Source organism: Caloenas nicobarica, chromosome 14 (genome assembly GCF_036013445.1).
Source record: "Caloenas nicobarica isolate bCalNic1 chromosome 14, bCalNic1.hap1, whole genome shotgun sequence".
Lineage (NCBI taxonomy): Eukaryota > Metazoa > Chordata > Aves > Columbiformes > Columbidae > Caloenas > Caloenas nicobarica.
The window spans coordinates 10355161-10367130 of NC_088258.1; the positions used below are offsets into that span (position 1 = coordinate 10355161).

General features: G+C 40.8%; 1 protein-coding gene across 1 annotated transcript in view; it reads right to left on the reverse strand.

The window, feature by feature from the left end:
* Nucleotides 1-11742, reverse strand: part of DNAAF8 (dynein axonemal assembly factor 8) — an 88846-nt gene extending 77104 nt beyond the window's left edge. Inside the window, exons 1-7 of the mRNA XM_065645053.1 lie at nucleotides 11596-11742; nucleotides 8563-8679; nucleotides 7266-7739; nucleotides 3700-3796; nucleotides 3124-3265; nucleotides 2010-2153; nucleotides 1097-1162 (exon numbers count right to left, since the gene is read on the reverse strand). Coding sequence (XP_065501125.1) covers nucleotides 1097-1162; nucleotides 2010-2153; nucleotides 3124-3265; nucleotides 3700-3796; nucleotides 7266-7739; nucleotides 8563-8679; nucleotides 11596-11742 — 1187 coding nt within the window. The remainder of the gene's footprint in view (nucleotides 1-1096; nucleotides 1163-2009; nucleotides 2154-3123; nucleotides 3266-3699; nucleotides 3797-7265; nucleotides 7740-8562; nucleotides 8680-11595) is intronic.
* Nucleotides 11743-11970: the final 228 nt, after the last annotated feature.

Sequence of the window (11970 nt, forward strand, 5' to 3'; positions counted from 1 at the left end):
TCATTTGTGTATATGTTCTTTAGCAACATTAAAATGAATCAAAATCTAAACAGCTAAGCTCTGCCCCCCATCACTCCAGATTTACACTGATGCAATTTCCATACTTGCATCAGTGCTAGAGTTCCCCAAGCATCATCTTGCCCCTACTTTATGCTGGTTTGGGATTAGATGTTCTAAATTACATTGAATGTTTAGGCTCTGTTCCTTGCTGAATCATTTATTCTTTCAAACAACTGAAAACCGAGTAATTGGCTGGCACAACAATACAAATGTTCTGCTTGTCCTCTGCACTGCTATAATGTGAACTTGCACGCTTCAGACTTCTAAATGCATAAATGCACTAAGGTGTTTAAAGCTTGACATATCTGCTTCACATTAAACAAGTGTCTAACAACCTATGGGTATGGATCAAGCCCAGAGTTTAGCAACAGAAAAAGACTTGCATCTGGGCATATTGAAGAATTTACAGGTTAGGATTCCATCCATCACACTCCCTCCCCTTTCCCCTCTTTCTCTCCCCCGCAATTAAGGAGAATTGAGAGCATTCCTGCCCACACAATGTATTCAATATTCTCTTTCAATCAACATCTATTCTAGCCTATTTTATTATTTCTAAAAATAAAGGTTTATCTGAGTCAACTCCCTACAAAATTTTCAAAGTTTGTTTCTGAGTCTTTAAAAAAAAAAAACCAGTTCTCATGTCACTCAAACATGTCTGGAGAAAGAGTCAGGTTTTGCAGCCACCCAGGTCTGCTCTATTTGTCTTTTGAGCCGTTTCCACGCAGCTGTACAGGAGTAAGGTGCTATACTGCCTCAAGGATCAACAACTGTTTTCTAGTTTTAGTATCTTTACCATGCAACAGAAAAGAGTTATCTCCTGGGGCCAGATCGAAGCACTTTCATTACTGTTTTGGGGGGAGTTGTGGGGGGTTTTGTTGGTTTGTTTTTGTTTTGTTTTTTTTTTTCCTGCAAAGACCAGGAATGGTGATATTTCAGTAGGCAGGCTCTCACTCTAATCACTGTTAGTGCAATTATTTTATTTTCAGAGAAAATGAACATTGTATCATTTAAACTAGGATCCTGGTAAAAATCTTACATTCTCCTTTCTGCTTCGTCCTTAACTGTCATAGTTTCTTCCTCTTCACTGGAGCTGTCACTTGCACTATGAAACAAATTAGACTACATTAGTTAACTCTGTTCCAGCTGAGTGTTGGCTTTTCATCATTGCTAGGATGCAAATTTAGAACCATTATGAAAAAGAGAGAGATACTTTGAAGGAAGGTCTCCAGGTATTATGGATAGTTCTTCACACTATTACTCTAGTAATAATTTAAAAAAAAAAAAAAAAAAAAATCAAGCAACTATATCAAAATGTGTTAGCTGTTTAGCAACTACTATTAGTGACTTATTAACTACAAGGTTTCTTCTGGTGACTGTTTTCTTCAGCCCCTTGCTGCAGCAAACATACATCCTGAGAAGGCAGCAAACAGCTACCTCAGACACCATTAGCTCTCAGGGGAAAGATATTTGCCAGAATCTGTTGCAGACTGGGAAGAATTTGGCTTCTCATAACTGACTATATAAGCCCCTCTTATCACACAGGAGGCAGAAATCAGCACTTACAGTTTCTTGCCAGGATTGGAGTGAAGGATGTCCATTTTGTACACACAGCTGTCAGAATGCTGGCCCAACTCAGACAGCTGTAAGCACACCTTTGCAGTCACTGCCCACTCTTTTATGGATGGAAACCTTCTAAATGTTTTTTCCCTGGATGATTTGCATGTCCTTTCTGTGCTGCCTGCATCCCACACATTCATGTGTTCTGAGGCAAGTTATTCTCTCCTGAGACTATGTCTGTGGTCAGATAGTGGCCATGCCTTCCTATTAAGGTCACAGAGATGCGGAAGAAAACACTTTTAAAGTTACATTTCACAAGTATGAAATGTAGAGAGGAGGTTTCAGTTTCCTAGTTTTTGTTACTTCTCACCAACAATAAACCCAGAATTTACCTTAGTTTCTCATCAGGCGATGTTACCGACTTCTGTGGTTTAGCATCTCTTAAATCCATGTACACAGTTACAGGCTCTGGCGGGTACTCTAATCTCATGTCCATCCTTCGAGAACTTTGTGAAGCTGATAGGAAGGCCATATCCCTAAGTAAAGAAAACACTGTTTAAGCATGTCCTCTGCCTTATCCAGACAAGAAGTCCTGCAGGGTGTGGATTATGATCAAAATTGGACTGTGAAAAGAGCTTTGTGCTTGGCTACTGTACAGATTCAAACTCCTCTTTTGCTGACTATCCACCACCTTAGAAAGCTGAACGCAAAGATTCAGTTTCCCCCAAGGAATACAGATCACAGGCAGCATGATGAGGGATGTCTCCTATAAAGTGGAAACGTCAAATAATTCTATAGAAAATAATTCTATAGAACACAGGCAGGCAGCTATGGTACCAAAGAGCTTACAGATTTTAAAAGCCCAGTGTAAATCAGTAAAAACAGGTCCCTTTTTCCTCTCTACCTCCTTCGGCAATTCTATTTTATCCTTCGGATCATAACAAAGTGCAAATCTTCATGGCACTCCCTGTTCTGGAAAAGTATCCTCATTGCACCTTCTCCTTGACTGGCTTGTTTCACTATTGGTTCCTCTGAGCTACCACTATTGATGTTATTCTCTCTGAACAGTCTGGAAATCCACTTTCTTCACACAGAACCCTCTAAGATTCACTGACATCTCCACCGATACCTACAAAAATAATCCTGTATACTTTAGTTAAATTGAGGTTCTGGTAAGAGAAACTGGTACACCATATGACAAGAAGCACGGCCATGATAATTTGCTTAGCATTGTTTTCCTGCTTTTCCGATTTGTCCCAAGTGTCTTGTAAGGTCTAGGCAAAAGCGGTGGTTGATGGACAATGTTAAGGTGGCAGGACACTTGTTTATCATCAAATGTACATGAATAAGTCTTAGTTTTCCCCTTTAACATCCCTGTAGCATGTTGCAACTACGATACTAGCTTTCTGCAGAGGCTAAAGAGAAAAGCACTTATAGAACACAAGTTTCCAGGTATCCCCACTGCCAATCATAATTACCTAGTGTATATGACAGAAAAGGACCTACTTCTTATTCTCCTGCTGTTCTTGAAAGGAGGACAGTTTGGATGATGGCCACCTGCAGAGTGGAGACACAGTCCTGGACTGCCTGGCACACAGCTCTTCTAGCTTTTTCATGAGCTGATTTTCAGACCTAATCCTGAAGGTGTCTATGGAAGAGCAACAAAAAAACCACAACAAAAAACAAACAAACAAATCACCAGTTGTGGTCTTCTGCCATGGGATCATCCAATATACACCTTCCCCACTTTCACATTGTCCCTCTCTCTACAGCCTGTCAGAGGAGGAAGGATAAAGATACCACTGGCATCTGGCTCTAGCTCACTTCAAACCTTCATCCTTCTTGTTCAATTCACGCTTAGGCCATGACAGGTCAAAAGGCACTGGTTTCAAGCTACAGAAGCAAGATGAAATCTTGAGGGAAGCTAATTAATTAAAAATATGTTTTACGGAGGCATTACAAAACCCACCACAGTTTCAACATTCAAGATGATGCTGCAGGGAATGACTTAAACACAGAAACCTGAATTTTATTTATATTTATACATTTTCAGCAAAGCTGGTATTAATTTAGTAGTGTTACCATGTTCTGGTGGGGAGAAAGCAACTTCTGCATGAGTGTTATCTTTCCGCTGCTCCAGCTCCTCAAGAATCTTGTCTAGATCCCATTTCTCAATATTCTGAAAGAAGACAGCCAAAATGTGATGGAAAATTCACTCTCAAAAAACTGCTACAAAATAAGAGTTCCTTTGACTCATATTCTTCAAAGAAACTCCATCAGATTTTTCCACCACGTATAAACATGCAAATGGCATTGAAGTTCACCTTACTTATCTCCAGCACTGTCACTTGTCAGTAGATGAACCAGTGTGTCATTTCAGACACGGTTGCTTCAGCATGAGCCTCAACAATTGGCATGACTAATCAAAGGATATTTACTGTCTGAACACAGTTTGCCTCACATCACTGCGAAGGCTCTGCACATCTAGCATGGGCAAGTACAGTATAATTACTAAGAGAAATCACAGAATCACAGAATGTTAGGGATTGGAAGGGACCTCGAAAGATCATCTAGTCCAATCCCCCTGCCAGAGCAGGAACACCTAGGTGAGGTTACACAGGAAGGCGTCCAGGCGGGTTTTGAATGTCTCCAGAGAAGGAGAATCCACAACCTCCCTGAGCAGCCTGTTCCAGTGTTCTGTCACCCTAACTGAGAAGAAGTTTCTTCTCAAATTTAAGTGGAACCTCTTGTGTTCCAGCTATCAGTGAAGGATTAACCAATGTTCATTCAAATATAAACAAAGGTAGAGTACCTTCTCCTTCCACACTTGAAACTGCAAAGTCTAGAAGATGTTTCTAGAATAAACTGAACTGACAGCTCCTTAATAGGAGAACCATAATTCCACCCTCAATATCCACCTGACCATTTGTGCTATAGGCTGGGCTATAACTCTTGTTACATCCTTCACATGGCTCAGTCTTCCACATGCATTCACATGGTGAAGTCTCTTTCCAACAGCAAGTACCCTCCTTGATCTCTCAAACCCACTAACAGTACCAGATCCCCACATTTTACTTCTCTCTGTCCATCCCTCCAAGTACCTTTCCTCACCCTTTCACTGTCTCCAAAAGATGATGCCCCTAACTACACTGTCAGCTTGTTTTAAGCAGTTCCCCAAGGAAGTGCTGTAACAAAAGGAATACATTTACTGCATCTCTTTGGACAGTGCCTCTTTTCAGCTACTTCATCCAGTTCTGCTGAGGCTTCTTCTCAAACAATCATGAACCCTTTTGATATAGGCTACAGAAAACCACCAGAGATAGTAAAACAGATGAAAAGATGACTTGATACAAGACCAAGCATACATATTCTGATCCTGAATAATGCTGAGAACTTCTCACTGCCACTAACATGAGAGACTTTTGGCTTTCCAGTTCTTAGAAGTGAGGCCTGCAGCCTCTTCCTTCCCCTCCATCTTCCAGCCAGGGCAAATTCCCATTCCTCTAGGTAGTGTCAGCATCAGCTGCAATCTCACCACTGTGTATCCCACACTGAAGATAGGATCATCCATTTAATTGCTATGAATCACGTGTGCACTGGCTGAGGGTACGCTTACACTGCTAACTTCAGCATGAGAACCAGTCTGCGATGACAGAAGTTCACACGCATTTAACACACTGATTGTTTTCCTCTTTGAATATTGTTTGAAACAAAAGTTAATTTTTAAAAAATCCACATCCACCTAAAATACCATCATCAGCACTTAAATATACTCTTTTTTTTTTTTAAAGGAAGGCAGCTGTCAATTATGACAATTATGTCACAACTACAATACGCATTTCATATGACCACTCGAGGGCTTTAGAAAAGCAGAAGCAGCCTCCAAAACACAGTTTCACTTAGGTAAAAACTTGTTGTCTGCCTCTCCCTTTTAAGACAAGATGCTCATTCTTTCCAGAGCAATAGATCTTCACACATACCTGAACCACAACTACATCTGTTCTAAGATTACATGCTGCAGCTGATGAAAGGTAAAAGCCCAACGAGAGCCACAAGCAGAACTCTCTCACACCAACACAAACCTGATACCAGTTCAACAATGTCATTGAGATGCATTGGTCTGGAAGAGTGAAGAATGACAGACAACTGAGCTTACTACAATGAGACTCATGTCACAGGTCAGTACAGGTGCTGTTTTATCAACCAGCCTGAAGGAAAAGACAACATATGCATTTGCTTTAATTATGATGCAGTTGGTACTAAGCTCCTTGTTCAATAACTGTGCTTAAATACAAACCATTATAATAAAAAGATCAAACTACCATCTAACCTGCTGTAGACGGGAACCTTTACCCTCCTAATCCTGAACAGGAACAGCATTACTGAAAGGTACTATACAGGGTCCAGAAGAAAAATAAATTAACATTTGCACAATTCCATTCTAACACAGAGACTTAAATATACTTTAAGGAAAAAAAAGCATTTTCAAATGAATTAGTGTGATTAGAATCAAGAGGAAACTGTATATTAGTTTTAACAACTTTACTTGACATAATCTGAGGTACCTCACTGAGCTGGGAAGCAACAATCAGCTCTCAAATCAGAACACATACATCACGCACACAAAGGACACAGCTTTGCCCTCACTATATGGGTAAGAATACACTGAGTCTAGTCTCCGTAATCCTCCAAAAGCATCAGATTTCAGTTCATTGAAGTCAGCAATATCAAATATATTATGAAAGGAAAATCATGTCTCCTGAATTAATAGAGCAACTGAACTTACACAAGGTAAGATGGGAATTAAACCTAGCATCATTTGAAAAAGATCTCCAATAATCACATGGTTAAATGATGCAGCACCATTTTTTTAAAAAAACAAAACAAACAGGCAAGCACCTGCATTGTTTGCCTATACTAGAACTGCTCTAACACAAAAAAGTTTATTTTTGTGAGTGCAGATGAAAGTGGAAAGGAAACATCTGTACTCTCATTCTATAGATGGCTTTGAAGAGAAATATCAGGCTCATGTTCTATGCTGATTAAGTCCTAATGACCTTAAAAATCAATACAGGAAGCAGACATCTATTAACCATAGTACTGAAGAGAACAACCTCTCCTTGCTGGGGCCAGATAGCAGCTAAGCACAAATGAGCTGGTCATCCCACAGACCTGAGCACCTGCACTAAGCGAAAGAGATTCAAGATCTCAGACACAACCATTCAGACACCACCTTCTCCTCTCACTACCAGCATTACCACAGTGCTACAGGAAAAGCAAGATGCTGGAAGGCTGAAAAGGTCACTGTTTTCATGCAAGGCCTGCCTGGGACCAGAAGAGTTCCCACAGATGTCGTGGTTGGTTTTCCTGAATGAGATCATGAACCACACTGCAGGCCCATGGCTTTTCCTACCATTATGGGTTTTTAACAACAGCCCTACAAGACAAAGGTAGTTTGTTGGTAGCTTGTATAGCACATGTCCCAACAAAACCCAAACCCAGGACAACTATGAAAGCAACAAAGGTGGCTGTGGTGTGTGCAGAATTTGACATTTCAGTTCTTTGTTTTAGCAGGATTTTGCAAGACATGACTGTGCCCTCTACCCCTCAAGCAGCACTCCCCAAAACCACTTATTTGGGCCACTTACCCGCAATGATAAATTAGTTAGTTCTTGAAGACTATCATCTGAGGAGGTTTCTTCTTTAGAAAATCTTTCTAGACTGTTGCTAATGCCATGTGAGGGAGGCTCCACATCTAGCTCTGGGCAGCCTGGTGATGGTTCCAGAATTATTTTGGAGAGTATTTTTGTCTCTATCAGCTTTCTTCTCTCTTTTTGACTGTCCAGCTCTTCCACAGACAATGCTGTTTTAAGCCAAGAGTTTCCTCTTTCCCTGGCCTGCTTCCTGTCCAGTTCTTTCTCTTCAACGTGATCTGTGGAATCTGCAAAAGACTCTTCAAAACCAGCTCCCTTTTGGCTTGAAATGTCTTCAGTATGGCTGGCAAGATTGGGAGTCTCATCTTTAATCATTTGTACATCATCTTTTGCAATGACTTGGGCACCATCTGTTTTTATCTGAACACCAAAACTTTCCAGATCTTCATTCCAGATCTCCCACGGGTGCTTTCCTGTTTCCTGGGTTTGTTACAGGTAGAGAAAATACACACATGCAGAAAGTCACATCTCACTAAGCTTTAGAACATGACAGTAAAGGAAAACAAAGTGATTGGCAGATGGCAGCTCCGACTCAGACACCATCTGGTAACAACACACACCATATCCACCATGGAAAATAGTAAGACTGTTTACTTTTCAAAGTCTAACTTCAGGAAGTATTAAACATCTTTGAAATTAATTTCCCTTACATCTACTCATCATATGGTATTTCTTATAGCAAGATAAACAAATGGAAAAGTAGCACAGTAAGTTAGCCTTCCCATGATGAAACAATAGGGTCAGCTGGCTTCTCTGCCGGCTTCTGATGGTGCCCAGTCTTCATCACTGCAGACACAACATAATCATTTTATCTCAGAAAAGCTGGTCAAGGGATAAACTTCATACTCCTCCTCCTTACTTAGGACTCACTGACCTAACTAATTTGACATTTTCTAGATACATAAAATGGTAACTGAAACTATTTAAAGCCTGAAAAATTTAGGAGTCATTGCACAGTGTCAGCACACAGGAGAAAAAAAAGAAAAGGACAACAATAGAAACTACAAGGAGATGGGCCAAAAAATGTCTAAAAATCTCAAAACCAGAAAACTTTAAAAGGTCACTGTATAAACAGAAAGAAAGATCTAGTCTTTAGTGGGAGAAAGTACTAGGGACCATGCTCTTCTATCACACAATTCACGTAAATAGCTCAAATGAACAGCAGCTACCCCCACTGGAGACAACGAGAAGAGTGGGGTTACAGCAGCTCAGCCTGTGCACAGCAGTCAACAACCTGCACATTTGAGTCTTCCAGGGAAAACTCCATCAGTTCTTCCGACAGGTCAGGAATTAAGTTTGGTTGCTCCCGCTGGAAAATGAAAAGCTCCCCATCACTCTCACAATCAGACTGTAAACAAACAAAAACAACAAAAAAAGAGAAATTAAATGAGAGACTATACTGCTCACCTAAATATCTGTTTTGCAGTGACAAACCCTATGTTACCACTTGACTCAAGTTCAGAGACAAGAATTTCTTCTGCAGGTGCATCTTCACTAGACAGTCTGATTGCCCAACACTCAGCAATTTAGGCTGTCTTACAGTGACCCAACATTTGAGCAAGCTACAATTGTAAAAACTCCATAAAACATTGAATCACCAAGAAGGCTGGTGACTAACATCCCTCTGAAGCAAAGTGATGACCAAAGTGGGCAAGTTCTCTTAACTCCCAAGTGATTCTTTGTATTACCTCATTCACCATCATGGAATAACAAGAGCAGGGCTGCTCCCTAAGGGAAGCAGCAGCACATAACTGGAAAGGCAAAGGCCTCACCAGCCAAAGCCCAGTCCCACAGCACCTAAGAGGAATAAGCAGAATAGACCAGAGCTAGTTACCAGGTTGAGTGAAGAATCAAGGTTATAAGGCAATATTGTGGTGATGAGGCAGGTCAGAGATCAAGCCTAAAAGTCAATTAACAGGTAAAAGCCTAGACCAGGGGTGCCAAACTGATTTTCAACAGAGGCCACATCTGCATTGCAGTTGCCTTCAAAGGGCAGAATGTAATTTTAGGACTGTATAAATGTAGGAGTAGCAGCAGATGTGGCCCCTAATGAAAAACAGTTTGGCAGCCCTGGTCTAGACCAACCACAACTGTAACTAAAAACCAGTGCTCCTCCAACAGAGCTCAGACAAAAAATGAAGGCTCAGCACTGAGCTTAAATAGAGCTGCTGGGCATGTGGCTGGGAGCCCCAGGTGAGGCTGGTCAGGGCCATGAAGGCTTATGATTGCAATCAGGGCCCTGACATTCCTCACTCAGAATGCAAAGTGGTATCGGTATTTGGTTGGACAGAGATTACATAGTTTTGAAAATCTCTTTTCTGAACATAAGATATAAATTTGAAACAAATCCTTACGCGTAGACACCAAAATGAGATCAAGCACCTCCTCAGCAGTCAGGACTCCTGCTTGTCCCCTGGTTTTGCAAGCGGACATTTTCACTAACTCACACTTTGGGGAATTCTATTTGTCTGGTACAATTAATTTCTCCTAACACGAAGAAAACTGCAACAGAACTTCTTTCCTCTTAATAAATTGCATATGAGGGTAATGAAAGTACTTCAGGGCATAAAACTCATTTGTCAGTGCCTTTTTTAAATGCAGGAGCACAGCCCATTGAGGTTACAGATCTCAAATGCACAAATGTATCTTCACGCAAGTGGAAACCACTCGGACAAAGGTGCACCATTGAAACTGCAGGCTCAGCAGGCTACTGTTTCATGTTAAGCAGGACAGGGATTATACAACCAGATCTTTTGAATGCAAATCAAGGGTAGCAAGTAAGTGCCAAACAGATTGCCTCAGTTCCTTCAGCAGGAAATTTTTCCCACTTGTAATAGAAACAGGGAACTGGGAGATTATTTATAAGTAAAAAATGTTCAATGTGATTGAAGGGTTATAGAATGATATTTGGCACAGAAGTACAAAGCTTTCTCTCCATCTTAATCTTACTGTACAACTATACAACAAGAATGCCTAAAAATAACTTCAGAGTGTTGGGCCTTAATCTATACTATATAGACACATATTAAAATGCAATGGTTGTTTTAAGTAACTAAAACAGAATGTAGGTAGAGGAGAACTGAGAAACAGTGAGGCAATACAATTTGTCCAAAATGCTAGTGATAGAGCCAGGTGCAGAAAACAAGCCATGCAATCTGCATCAACACTTTATGCACTAGACTACACTGCTGCTGATGATTGACTAATAACAAGTAATAAATACCCCATGGAGGCATTTCTGGCTCCTTCACTGCTCACAAGACTCCCTTTGTATCATTAAGGGCCACACTAAGTTAGAATAAAATATATCCTTTAAGTGTTCAAAAATATTTTTTCAAGTGCATACATGTTTGAAAGTTAACAAAATATTCTGATCTGGATAAAAGGCCACTAATAATTGAGTCTTGAGACATGTTATCGCCTTGGAAAAGTCAATGCCAGAGCTAGCATCTTGGACTAGAGAGGCAGGCACTTTTTTTTATTTCCACCAGATTGTTGCTCTCCTGTGAACAGAGATCTTTAGCAGCCAAGAGGCAGCCTGTCCCAGACAGTAAGACCCAGCAAGTAAAAATACTGTAATGGTGAAGAATACTGCACAATATCTATCAATCCTATGCTTTATATTAAAAGGTTAGAGGCATTATGCTTCTTTGCGGGTAGAATTGAAGCTCAAAAAGGCAACATGGTTTGTGGAGAATTACAGACAGGGAAAAAAGACGAATGCAGGATTGAAATATCTGCCAAATGCTTTTTCCTGTGGACCACAATGTCTTCAGGAATATTACTTTCCTGTGATCCTCATACCCAGAAAAAGATACTAACAGGCTTACTGTCTGGCGAGTATATCATTAGAATGAATAGCATAATACTCTCAAGCATAAAACATTATAATTTCATTTTAAATCAGCTGTATGCATCTTTCATACTGTATTTTTGACTGACCAAACTAAGAAGAAATGCAGGCTCATTCTGCAAGATGCCCACTACCCTCCTCTTCCCAACCTAGGAATACTTTTTGTCTGGAGAAATCAGTCCCACTTTCAGGTTACAAAGAATACAGCGAGAGGAGATGCAATTACGCTGACAATTAGAGATAACCCAAAAGGCTGTGGATTAATGCACAGTGTCACAACTGCCACAAGAAGTAGACCATCAAGGGTACTGTACTAGCTACTCAGAAATGCCTGGCTAAGGTGACCTTCTCTTGCTTTTGAGAGGTTTTTCTAAAACACAGTGAGAAAGAAAGGCAGGTTCCAGTGCTTACTGTGGAGGTGTCAGAGTCCAGAGATGGGAGCTGATCTTTCACTGCAGCAAGTATGGCTCCCCATTGAAATGTTCTATTACTCTGAACAGGAGCTGCAGGAGGCTCAGATGAATGCTCTGTATCCTCACTTTGCTCTTCTGAGGCCATTCAAATAGCTTCCCTTCAATCAAATAAAAGATGAGCCTAAGTACACCTCACAAAGAACATCAGGGACAACAGTACAAAGCAAGAACAAAGCACACGCATTCAGGGTCAGCACAGTTCTCAGCACTGCCAGGGTTTTCACTGTCAGCGGTGAACAATAAAACCTGCATTTCTGGAGTCATTCCTTCCCACCTGAGTCCAGAGGGCTGAGAGCTTTCTGCCCTGCTCATC